General features: G+C 32.1%; 1 protein-coding gene across 1 annotated transcript in view; it reads right to left on the reverse strand.

Moving 5' to 3' along the window:
* Positions 1-13,883, reverse strand: part of LOC134250946 (chaperone protein HscA homolog) — a 39,710-nt gene extending 25,827 nt beyond the window's left edge. Inside the window, exons 1-5 of the mRNA XM_062733307.1 lie at positions 13,829-13,883; positions 13,137-13,226; positions 12,881-12,970; positions 10,921-11,007; positions 9,339-9,425 (exon numbers count right to left, since the gene is read on the reverse strand). Coding sequence (XP_062589291.1) covers positions 9,339-9,425; positions 10,921-11,007; positions 12,881-12,970; positions 13,137-13,226; positions 13,829-13,883 — 409 coding nt within the window. The remainder of the gene's footprint in view (positions 1-9,338; positions 9,426-10,920; positions 11,008-12,880; positions 12,971-13,136; positions 13,227-13,828) is intronic.
* Between the last annotated feature and the right edge of the window lie 205 nt (positions 13,884-14,088).

The raw sequence follows: 14,088 nt of genomic DNA on the forward strand, positions 1-14,088 counted from the left end.
CCAAAAGTATTAAAAAATACACTCATTCGAGTGTATTTTTAATTTTACTCATTTCACGTGCACGCACGCGCAAGCACGTGCATAATGACTACACCTTCTTGTAGGAGTCCCTTATATTTATCTATGTTCTAAATCCAATCCTGTTTGGTTGAAAAACAAGGGAGTTATAGCCATTTGAAGTTTCAGCCAATCAGATTACAACACACATGCATGCGTGTGATTTTATAAATTTTTATCTTAATCGTATTGAAAGATATCTAAATGAATGACTATATTTAAAATTTGAAACATTTCGTCAAAAAACAAAGGAGATATAGTCATATAAAGTTTCAGCCAATCAGATTGCAGCACACGTGCATGCGCGTGATTTCATTATTTTTTTTCTATATCATATTTTAGGATATCCCAATGTATGACTATGTTTTACATGTAAATTACAAAGCATTTCGTCAAAAAACAAAGTAGATATAGCCATTTAAAGTTTCAGCCAATCAGATTGCAGCACGCGCGCATGCGCATGCTTTCATGAAAATTTGTATATATCATGCTGTAGATAAAGATGTAGGACTATGTTGAAAATTTCAAAAGATTATGACAAGAAACAAGAAAGATATTAAGACTTTAGTTTCAGCCAATCAGAGCGAAGCACACGTGCATGCGCGTGAGATCTTGCTATTTTGACCATGCCATCTTGTCTATACTACTAATGTATCCTTACATTATGAGTTTCAAAAAAATTCATCACGAAAAAGAAAAGTTAGAGCAATATCCATTATATTGGTCATTTTTCGTGTTGCACGTGCGCGCTCTTGCAAGCACGTGCGCGCAAAATGACCTTCGTTCGGCAAATCTACATAACATGTCTACTGACCCTAAAAACATTTTACCTTAGTCGGATGTGTAGTTTACAAGATCACTCGTGGACAAAATTTTCCCAGGAAGAAGAAAAATAATAATAATAATAATGATAATAATAATAATAAGAAACAGAGTAAAAACAATATGTTCCCCAACTTCGTTTGGGGAACATAAATAGGAGCAGAGCCAACACGGACCTCCCTAACATGAGAGGTGGGAACCGGTGACATAAAGGAGTGAGCAACACCTGTTGACCGGTCACACCCGCTGTGTGTCCCTTTCATGTTCAGAAATAAACGGAAAAATCCGTCGTCAATTCAGTGTATAAATAATAGACTTGCAATCAGTATGAAAAAACGTCAGTCAGCTTTTGATCATTATTCAATTATCGAATAGTACATGCATTAGAAAATGCTTCAAATGCGTTACCGGTCGGACTTTGCGTGTTTGTTTGACATAATAAAAATATGTTTAAAGAAAACAAGTGCAAAAATTAAACATGTCAAAGTGGTTACAATATGTAGATTTTTTATTGATTGCAATTGCTTAATATATTAAAAATAAAGCATAAAGACGTATTTCATGGTTATTTTATCAAAGCATATTGAAAAGTAATGTAATAACTAAAAAAAATACTAGTAGTCGTTCTCACATATTACAAAAATCAAACTCTCAATCTTTATTTATAATTCAGTGATATTTGTGAACAAATAATGCACACACTTGCATATAACAAATCCCACAAGTAATGAAATCATTGTTTTTCTTTATAATTTCAACAACCTAAGATTTATGGGGACACAGATAGGACGCTAGGTTAAGTTCGGAGGAATTCGTTAGCTCTTGATATTGATGTCTAGCGGTTTATGAGCTCAATTAGAATGTCATTAATGTTATGCAAGCAGAAACAACCATCCTCTCTATGTCCAGGCTTACAGGCCCCAACAGTGATGAAGTGGGGATCCAGCACAGCACTTCCCCGTAAACAAAATTGAAGAGTTTATGAATCGTTTATTAGGCTGTGTGCACATTTTTTCTATACGTTTGTAACTTGACGTTTACATGTATATATTAGTTTGTTTTCATTTTCCCCATTATTTAATAATTTCTCTTTCTTTATTTAATAATTTCTCTTTTTTTCTTTATTCAATTTTTTTAAAATTTATTTTTGGTTTGTACTATTGGGCTTTCGTATAAACACGTGTTTAAGCAAAAGTCAGAGACAAAAAAATCTTATTTGTAAAAATGTTTCCAGTTAGGCCTACCTCTCCATTTAAATTATTAAACAAACATTGTAAATTATGGGCTCAATGCAGTTCAGATTAATTTTGATTATAACGACAATTTATAATGAACTTGTGTGACATCTGCTGTAGAAAATTAACAATGATCTTTTTTGTGAATTTCTTTATTGAAAAATATCCCCTATAATTGATATTTAAAACAAACTTGTAAAAGACTTGTAAATTTCTGATCAAGAGTAAAAAAAAAATACATGAAATGTTTTTTACCTCTGTCGTCTTTTTAGTCTTTTGTGTATATATTCACGGATAGAGTTACTTTAAAAAAAATCAATAAAATGTGAATGTAAAATGTGAAAATGTGAATTCTATATGAAGTGAGTCCGTCACTAATTTTCCCTCTGTAAATTCGTTAAGAAGCACCAGAACAATTTAAAAAAAAATAACAAAGCATTGCAAGTAGAACCCGTATCTTACCAGTTTTTTTCTCAATAAAATCGACATTGCTATCCGCGGATTTTCCACTCATTTCATCAAGATCAAAACGGTTTCTGTATATTGGATACATACATCTACATTTACTTCTAACTCAACAGTAAAACATGTGTTTCACCTTAAGGGTACTTAACACAAACACGTATTGTAGCCACTGCACAGAAGAATCAGAAGTAAACTTGAAACAAACTTTTAAAAAACATCTTTCATACATATATCTATCACTCAAAAGTGAGAAAAGTCTTAATTCTACTTGAAAACGCTGTAGGTATTATTTCATTTTTGCTTATATAGTTGTAAATTCTCTTTGTATATTAAATATTGCAAAGTAAAATGGTTAAGGATGGGTGGACATAACTGGCCAGAAAAAATGCCGTAAATTTAAGTTTCATAAAATGTTTATTTTTTTCCATAATATATACCCACGATATCTTAACCGTGTATTCATGGTACGGATGTGAATTTAAAGCGCTATTTTCAGGGTAAACTTAATAAATATCGAAGGATGGTACCTGAAGATTTCTTGAATATCAATAGATAATAAGGGTCACACATTTTTCATCGTCTGAATACATAGTCAGCACATGTTTGTCGGCTGTTCTTAAGAAAACTGTAGTTGTATATTGAACAAAATAATGTTATATTAAAAGGAGAAGAGCCGACAAACGTGTGCTGCTACTTAATTTAACGAAAAACATGTTCCGAACAAACTTCTAGCTTCCATTGTTGTGTCTTCGATTGACCTGTTAAATATTACAAGTCATCACGTGATGTCCACCTGCGAGTGTACTCATGAAAACAGTTACATTGTATTCTTCAACATGACCTCGATCTAAATCATGTCTTTGAGCGTGTTTTGTTGCCGTTTTCAGAATTTGGCAAATTAAATATTGTTTTAATTTTGTGTGTCATCACATTTTTAAAATAATTTCATATTGACATCGCTGTAATATGCTCAAAACGTATTCGAATTTTTGGAGAGAGAGAGGGATAGAGAGAGAGAGAGAGATGTCAACAATGATGCCGATCGATAGCCCCGCCTCCTATAAATATTGATTGTGTGACATAAAAACCACTCCGGGCACATGTCGAATTCCGGAAAACAAAACTTATGTATCGCTGCTTCAATTTTGGTGCATGACAACAGGGCATTGTTTTTACATAAATGTTCCATCTTATATAACCAAGTATATGTAGTCTTTCCATTGCTCGTAATATATTTTGGATTAACTTCATTTACAGCTTGGTAGAGGAGTCGCAAAAAGATCCAAAATAGGGCGTTAAGTCCACCCATTCTTTGGTTGACATTGTTTTCTCAGGTACATTCTATCTATTGACATATTCTTTAAAAAAATTAAGAAAAAAAGAAACAGTATTATTACTGTATACTGCAATAAGCCTTCATCGGAAATACTGATTTTTTTTTCTTGAAATGCAGAGTTTGATAAAAATTGCAATCTTCTGCAAAAATTCTCCAATATTTTTAACTACACTTTTATCCTTTAATAAGAATTTAGTTTGTTTGAGAAAGTTAGAACAATCGCATATCGGTTAAGAGTTACAATGGAGAAACTCACGGAATATAGACGTGTAAATACCGTTTTTCAATTTAAAAAAAAGCTGTAATATTACATGTATATCATAAATTTAATACTTAATGAAAGAACACAAAATACAAATTTCTGAATTTTATTTTAAGTTGGTCACCAGATTGGGCACTCACGTGAGAAATGCATAAAATTTGTACACCCTAATATAGATTTTCTGCAAGATCCACGGAATTCCAAAACAAATCCCATGGAATTCCACGTTATTTTTGTTCCGCAAAAAACACGGAATTCTTCAGAGTATTGGGACGGACCTTTTTCTGAAATGGTATGGAATTTAAAATCTAGCCAGGAAAAGAAAGGAACAATGCCAGAAAGAAATATGCGGAGGAAATCCGTGGAATTCCAAATTATTTGTAAATGTAAGGAATTCCATGGAAATCCGTAGAATTCCAGGAAAATACAATGAAAACTGTATTAGTACCAAATAATTACAAAAAACGTGATGATATCACAATTTTTCATAGATTAAATATATTTTTGCCAAAAAAAAATCACTGTTTCTTCTACAAAGTTTTTTGAGACAAATATAATAGCATATACCTCTCAGATGTACAATATAAGCACACTTTTTTTAAAATGCATGTATTCTCACTGAAACTTCAAAGTATTTTACAACAAAAGTTATTAACAAAAATGTATCCAAGAAAAAATATGATTACTGGAGGATCGCCTTAGTTAAATAAGTTATCAAGTTATGACATACATGTATGTAGTAAACTAAAGTCTGCATTTTTTTTTAAATAAGAGGTTAGATTCATTAAATGACATTGGCCAAGGATTAGGAGAGGTCATTGAAACCTCAACAGGATATACATTTACAATAAATTTTTAGTGGCCCATGTAAATTTACTGTACAAAGTTAGTGAGTAGAGTGACAAACACATGTATAAAATGCAAAATTATATGTACTACACAACTACATTGATACAAGGATCCCATTAAATCAACAGTTGCTATTTTCCTCCCATGTACGTGCCAATGATCCCAATTGTGGAAGATCCAAAACTTCTGACATGTTGCTAGAATCACTTCCTCACAGAAATCACATGAAATTTGCAATAGAGGGTTGACATATTTTTGGCGTCACAAACGGATTCAATATTAGTCTCTGCAAGTTTGTTGTTGATCATTCCAACAGACACTTCAAACTTTCCTTGCACAATTTCTGAAAGAGGAGAAGACCATTAAGATGTATCATTATTAATATCCATATAGATATATGACAAATAATATACTAAAGCTCTACAAAACAATTGGTTCTTTCTACCTGGCAGATCAGTTTACTGTAGAATATGAATTCACTATCTTGAAATTTTTTGTTCAAATTTAGATTAATTCTGATAAACATGATTAATGTCAAAATGTGAAAAGTTTATAGGAACAGACAAACACCAAACTGTGACACTGATAAAAAAAGCAGGTGAGCTAAAATGAAAAGGCTATAGCTGAAGCTTAATGCCTGACTAACATTAAAAAAATATAATTTCAATTCATGTGATTTAAATGATTAAGAAAATAATGAAGAAATCTTACCGCTTTTTTTAAATACAGCTCTTGTCCTAAATCTTGTGCGCATCCGGATTCCTGTAAAAACCATGTATACTTCTTAGAAGATGATAGCTATTTTATCTAAAATAATTATACATACCCGTGCAGTTAGCATGTTTAGATTACCTTTCAGAATTAATTGTTATAAATAATTAGGATATGGAAATGAAGCATGTTAAGAATATAAACCTTTAAATGTTGTTTAAATTTGCAATATTTTTTTAATCTTATGCTAAAATACATGGATTTATAAAATCAAAGTTATTTTATTTGTTTTAAATGATAATTTAAGCTGGTTCTCACAATATTCACAAGCCTAGTGACTGATTGATTAAGCATCTACATGTATTTCCACTTTTATCGAACGCCAGGGCTGTGAAAATCATCTCAGGCAATGCAGCAATTATTAAAACAATCAAAACATGCAAGATAAGAGCTGAAAATTGTCACGAACATGCATTTACATAATATTTTATTAATTACAATTACATCATACTCTGTAAATGTTATCTTAAACAAAGGCAGGAACAGGTAAAATTCTTTGCATCAGTTTGATTTCAGACAAGGAAATTCGGGTCAAAATCCTTGACCTTAATGATATGTTTAGATTTGTTAAATAATTAATACAGAAATAGTGCTTGCCCTTACGATAGCACCGTCGGGCATTTAAATTTAATTTTTATGTATCATGGTGTCCGGATAAATCAAAAGTAGCAAAAGTATTTAAAGTATTCTTCATTCAAGGACAATTACAATACTGTACAATATTGTACCTACCGGTCTTTAAAATGTCTTCATTTTTTTTCCATTCCAAGCTAATCATGATCCCCTGTTCTTGACAATATCATTCCAACTTTCCTTCTGTACAACATCAACATGGCATTCGAAAATCTCCAATGCAGAGCTGTCGTTCGTTCCTCTCTCAGACACCTCTGCGATGGGCTCGTGTCAAGATTTTTGACATAACGTATAAAACGTGATATTTGCAGGATTGTTTTAAAATGAATTAATAGTTCTGGATTAATTTAGTAAATATTTATCTCAAAAGTCAGATATAAACATAGAAATTAAATTATAATTAATTAAAACAAACGCACTATTTCTTGTGTTTATCACTGTGATATACGCGAGCCACGCCAGAGGTGAATGTATGAGCCGATGGTAGAGAGTGGGCATTCGATATTTTTGAATTTCGGTATGTTGTTAATGTTAATTGTTCATCGAGCCCGACTTCGATCCCGATATTATTGTATTATAAGTCGACAGTTAAACAAATCTAAGCAATTTTCTACAGTTTATCAGCGCAGAAAATGGCAAAGTTTCTCATTTTGTAATTTTTTCCAAAAATTCCACTACTTTCCAAGCAAAAAAAATGTCTAAGTCCAATTCTTTTTCAAATTCCAAAATATTCCAAAACTTCAAGACACACTTTTCGAGTTATGTGAGGAAATTATTGGAATTCTTTTGAAAATCTACATTAGGGCAGCATGGAAATCTTTAACAAATTTTAGTATCGCAAGAGCGTACTCTAGTTCAAATTAAAAGTGTTGCTCATTTGCATCGTATTCGCATACTTTTATAACTTAAAGTTTCCAGGAAATGGGCTCATGTTAGAATATGTATGACCTTAACAAAAAGTATTTTACGTTCTTTTAAAGTCAATTTCTCGTTTTCAAAAAAAAGCAGCATCACTATTAAAATTAAGCAATAATCCCTTACTTTAATGTTAAAACTAAATATAGAGGAGTATGCTATGACTCATTATATCTTAACATACTTCATGCTTTAACGTATCATTACTTTAACTATGATTTTGATTTTAAATATGGAAATATTTGTCGGATATGCATATGTTCCTTTCTAAAACAGCTTTCTATTCATAAACACACAGGTATCACTTTTAACTAATTCAACAAATTTTGTTAATGACCGGAAGTTTTTGCATGGTTTACCAGGGATGTTTTGATTGATATGATTGATATGACCCTTGTTGAAAATTTTTCTGAACACATTTTGGAAAGCTTGATATAAGGTAAACCGTACAGTCAAACACGCATGTAGCAAAATGTTAGAGATTTAATTATTTTTTTACTTGTAATGGAGATTAAATAAAAAAAAAAAATGAGACAAAAGGAAATTGAAGGCGTGTTTGCTAGCTACTTTTTGTTTACTGTTTATGTTAATCATTCACATTTTTTTCAAAAATAAGTACATATTGAAAAAAAAAACACTAAACAACCCCCCCCCCCTTCTAAAAAACGAGTCGCAGTAGGTCGTTGCACGAAAAAGATCACTCACTGCTTAATGGCCGTAAGTGCAAAATATAAGTCCTATTTAAGTAAGAGGTAGAGCCACTTTGGGCCTTATTTGGCCCTGGAAATTTCTTAAAATTTCGAAACCGCTCAGTTTAGGTTGCAAATGCAGTATTTATCACTTGGACTGTTGGTGACCACGTATCTATTAACTGTGACGTAATTTTACATCTAGTCAATGCATTATGACGTCATAAAATGCGTCATTTTCTGCATATCCTGTAAATTCCTTTGAAAATAACCTACAGTTGAAGCATTTTTTCAATATTTCATATAGAGCACAACCTCTGATCCAAAATATGCCAATACATTATGAAAGGCCTATTTCTGAAGATCAAAAAACATATTTTATTTTTTGGATCGTGGACTGTGCTCATAATTTAGTTCTTTGCTGAAGGTAGTCAAATACGCATATTTTCTTCAAATATCAAGAACATTGCAATTTCTCAAAGCCTGTTTTCAAATATTTTGATTCTCAAAACGAAATTTCATTACAGAACATGAAAGCCCCAAGTGTCTACTTTATTTTGATATATGAAAATGGAAAGAGGGTGATAGTTAATTAATTGATATAAGTACAGGGCCATTTTATGCATAAGATGGCTCTTGCTCTTTTTAGCCCTCAACTGGCAACTGATAAGTCCCCTTAGAATGATAAATTCTCGAGAGGGATATTAAACAACGATCAATCAATCAATAAAGAAATAGCCCTAAATAACAAGCATAGTCAACTTTTGCATCTCTCTACCAGCAAGTGTGGTGTAACATATGAGTAAAGGAATTTCGACGTACGTTACGCCAAAAACCAAACCAAAAAAAAAAAATTCATTTCGAATCTCTTTCGACAATGTGAATTTTTCTTTACATCCATTCGCTGACGTTTTTCATACTAATTGTTAGTCCATTATTTATACATTGAATTGACGACAGATTTTTCCGTTATTTCCCGATCATGACAAGGAGCACAAGGTGGTAGTGACGTGTCAGCAGGGGATGCTCACTCCTCCATGGCACCTGATCCCACCTCTGATGTTTCGGAGGTCCCTGTTTGCCCTGCTACTGTTTTTTAATTGTTTTATGGACTTTCATATTGAATACTGTTCGTTATCTCCTTATCCTCCTTTCAAGTACAGGTTTTAATCTATAAATCGTATATAAAGTTTGTCTTTCAAAATTTTTTCCAAACGGCAAATTGTTCTAGAAGCAAGCTCAAGAACAATAGAAACTATGATAAAACTTTGGAAAAACATTTGATAATAGATTACATGTCTCACCGGTTCTTTTGCTAATGAAATCAACATTATTGTCTCCAGATGTTTCCCTCAATTCCTCAAAATGAAAACGGTTTCTGACACTGGATGCTGTGAATATAATAAAATAAACATATCCTGGTGTCAAAAACAGGACTAAAATTCGAAGCCCTTCAATAACATTTCGTGGCATCTCTGTATAACTGAAAAAGTTCTTTATCGGCATATAAAAACAAATGAAATAAATCAATTATTAAGTTATTGTGATTTGTCATTCCCGATAATGCACTTTCTTCTGTGAATTTAAATTAAAAAAAAAGTATGTTTTAACCAAATATGTTATTTTTTTTTTTAAATTATATCCGAGGTTAATCTTTTAAAACTCTGTCTTCTTTCATTTTGTTCGTCGCCAGCGCGGCTCTATAGTCGCAAAATAAGGAGTCTATCCTTACGTCGAGGATTCGAATCCCACTGTGGGAACTAGAGACCGGTCCTTCAGATGAGAACTATAAACCGTGGTCCCGTGTCGCAGTAGGTGCTTGCAGGAAAAAAGATCCATCCCTGCTCAATGGTCCTGAGTGCCGAGTATAGGAAACAATTTGCAGCTCTCCATCGGCAAGTGGTCTCGTCTCCATATAAGTGAAAAATTCTCGATAGGGACGTATACAATATACAATCAATCTATCACTTTGTTCAAGACGCTCAAGGACAATTGAAACGATAATAAAAAAATGATATGTATAGATTACATCATTGAAGCCGAGTAGTATTGATTATATCGTTTCATGGGGCGTGGAAATCGAGGGCGCGGAGCGCCCGAGATTTCCTTGCCCCATGAAAACGATATAACCAATAGTACGAGGCATCTATGATGTAAGCAACTTGTCGCATATCTGATGACGTAAATTTCATTGAGAGTGTAAAAATTTAATAATAAAAAAAGATTCATTTCAAGCTAGCTCTCCAACATGTCGGACGTTCTTAGTGAATTGACTTTGAGTTCTTAACTGAGTTTGAAGATTTTGACAATTTATTTTTAAGCCAGGCACTCGACATATATGAAATCACAGAAACAAATAGTTAGGAGTTTATCGATAAAAAGTTTTGGAGATTTTACCGTAACTTTCAAATAATCTTTTGAACGACTGCAGCTGGGAACTTTCAACCGAGTTAAATACATGTATTTTAATTTAGTTAAAGGCTAAGAAATAGCTATACATGTTCATTTTTCTGTGGTTATGAACTTAATAACGTAAAATAAAATCAGTTTTTTTTCTCATGACTTGATTTCTGCCTCCTGCAGTGATATTTGAAGGGGCGTGGAAAGTATTATCGCATATGTGATATGGAATATATCACCACAGAAAGATCAAAGAAAATCACCGCAGATATGCGACAAGAAAATAGAATCCATGGCGAGTCATTTTTTTGCATATAACAATTTACTTGAAAAAAATACTTAAACATCCTATGATGGATTGATCGATTGTACATTGTTTTAACAAACACAACACGATTATGGGAAACTTTATATGTTAATAAAAACAGTAGGTCAGGATAAGAAAAGATTGAAAAACATCAAAATGCCTGATTCAAATCATCATACCTCTTTGGTTCTCCGTGGAATTGACGTGACAATTCTTGTCAGCTTCTTTCATTGTATCACAATCTACAGACCTTTTAACACTGCGAGCTGCAAATGTTCAAACAACAAGTGTGACTCAGTGTTTAATCTGTGGTGTTTCTTAATTTGAGGAAGGTGTATATTACATGATTTTGGAAAAGAAAATCACTGTAAGTTGATAAAAATAGATTTTTTTTAAGTTTCCTGAAATACCTCTAATCATAGTGGTTCAAAAATCAAAAGATGAGAAATATTTCGTAAATATATTAAAACCTAGAGGTACTGCAAGCGATGAGCTCTCTAAATGATACCCCCGCCTCCCTCCATATAGTTATAATTGCAAAGTCCATGTATTGCTGTGGCCGGAAACCCATAATATATGACGGATTAAAAAGTAAAATAGAAGGTGCACAATGGCAATATGTAATAAAGATTCTGTGAAAGTTTCATCAAATTCCATTCAGTGGTATGAGAGGAGTTGCGGATAAGATATGGGTACGCCAAAGCGTAACAGACGGACGGAAGGACAGACGGACGAACGGAAGGACGGACGGACAGACGTACAGACGGATTAATGATTACTATATATACTCCCGCTTTTCAAGAGGGGGTATAACAATAGCTGCCACATTATCTGTATGATCCAGGGTTGCTTTTGTAGTCAGTTGACTCCTAACTAAAGTTCAACGAGAAGTTAGATTTCAAACGAATAAGTAAGTTAAAATTTCTAACTTATATTTTCTTTACAACTGAAATCATACTTTTTCTGAAGAAATTGGCACGTACAATTTGATATATATATATATATATATTTTTTATTTCATGACAAAATGTGAATTATTGTAAGATAAATGTCTTTAACTCTGGCCATTGTGCAAAGTGCAAGACTTGAAATATATATATATGTGAATGTCACATGTTCAGATAAGATAATTTATATGATTTGATCATAAATATGCTGAGAGACAGTTGTGAGAAGCATATGAGCAAATTATCTGTTAGTATTTGCATACATGTACCCTAAATATTCTAATAGAAAATAAAACTAAAACATACAGCACTATGTTCTGAATTTGTTAAATGTCTTAAAGAATTTTCACTTTAAATGCGATCTTGATTTTTAAGTATAAATATTTTCCTGAAGATGAAGGTTTTCTTTCCTTCAAGAACTACGAACGGGAGTATTGTTCTCCCGCCTACCTCCAAGTCAATTTTCAAAAGTTAATATATTTGGATGCTTTTCCATATTCATAAGAATATTTACATGGGTTTCCATTAAACATTACTTATTTGGAAAAGCAAAGAAAGATAACCCTTTAATTTTGGTAAAACTCGCGTTTTTCACTATAGAAATCAACGAAAAACGGAAAATATTTTTAAAACATCTCTCCCCCCATCCCCCACCCCCCCCCCCACCCCCGTGAAACACAAATTCCTTAATACAGGTAATATAAACTGCTATTTCACAAAAATTCATACCAAAGCTTTTTGTGTTTCACCGGGGGAGGGGGGGGCATATGATAACTGACAAAAAATGGGGAAAGTTTTAGTTTTTCACCAATTTCAAAGTGGTTAACAACTAAAGTATAGCATTTTATCAATGGTATATGTTTAAATTCATATGTTAAAAACGAAAGAAAAGAAGTAAGGAACATTTATTCACATTCGAAAATATTTTAAAATACGGTGTTGGTGTAAAGCCCGGTTTCAATAGAAAAAATCGTCTACCCCCCTTTTTTAAAGAGCTAGAATAAGGGATAATGAACAATTTTACACTGGTATTAAACTTATCAATCAATAAAAAATGAATAGATCTTTTCATTCAACGAAGATTTTATGGCCACATTGTCATAAATATTGAATTACATAGGTGTTAAATGTAGGCAGGAATCAGGACTTAGCGTACGTATTTCTTTTGTTCCTATTATACAAGTAACTATACCTGAATCACTTTGAACTAATTCCACACGCCCTTCTTCAAGACCAGAAATGTTTGCATGGTTTGTCAGGAATGATTCGTTTATATGACCTGCTATTAATATTTTTTTCACATTTGTAGGAATTGGAATATATATCAACTAATCAGTAAAACATGCTTTTATAAAAGTACCAGAGAGAAGTAATTCTTATTCATTCAATTCTTCAAATCATGAATTATTGATAGAGAAAACACAAAATGCTTCATTTTATCATCATACCTGTTCGGTTTTGCGTGGAATGGACTTGACAATTCTTCTCTTCTTCTTCTTTCATTGTATCACAATCTACAGATCTTTTTACATTGCAAGCTGCAAATGTACAAACAACAAGTGACTCAATTTTTAATCTGTGGTGTTTCTTAATTTAAGTAAGGTGTATATTACATGATTATGGAAAACAAAATCATTGTAAGTTGTTAAAAAAAAGATTTTGTAAAGTTTGCTTCTAATCCTAGTTGTTCAATACTCAATAGATGAGAAATATTTCCTTAATATATTAAAAAGAATAGCTGCCACATTTTCTGTATGATCCAGGGTTGCTTTTGTAATCAGTTGACTCCTAACTAAACTTCAACGAGAAGTAAGATTTCAAACGAATCAGTAAGTTAAAATTTCTAACTGATATTTTCTTTACAATTGAAATCATACTTTTTCTGAGGAAATTGGCACGTAACATTTTATACATTTGTTTAAAATTTAAGACAAAATGTGAATTATTTTGAGATAAATGTCTTTAACTCTGGACATTGTGCAAAGTGCAATACTTAAAATATATACATATGTGAATGTCACATGTTCAGATAAGATATAAAATACGATAATAAATATGCTGACAGACAGTTGTGAGAAGCATATGAGCAAATTATCTGTTCGTATGTGCATAAATGTACCCTAAATATTCTAATAGAAACCTTTTTCGATCTCTGTGGAATGGACTTGACAATTCTTCTCTTCTTCTTCTTTCATTGTATCACAATCTACAGATCTTTTTACATTGCAAGCTGCAAATGTACAAACAACAAGTGACTCAATTTTTAATCTGTGGTGTTTCTTAATTTAAGTAAGGTGTATATTACATGATTATGGAAAACAAAATCATTGTAAGTTGTTAAAAAAAGATTTTGTAAAGTTTGCTTCTAATCCTAGTTGTTTAATACTCAATAGATTAGAA

Source organism: Saccostrea cucullata, unplaced genomic scaffold (genome assembly GCF_032062105.1).
Source record: "Saccostrea cucullata isolate Sc308-1 unplaced genomic scaffold, CSIRO_AGI_Scuc_v1 ctg1635, whole genome shotgun sequence".
NCBI lineage: Eukaryota > Metazoa > Mollusca > Bivalvia > Ostreida > Ostreidae > Saccostrea > Saccostrea cuccullata.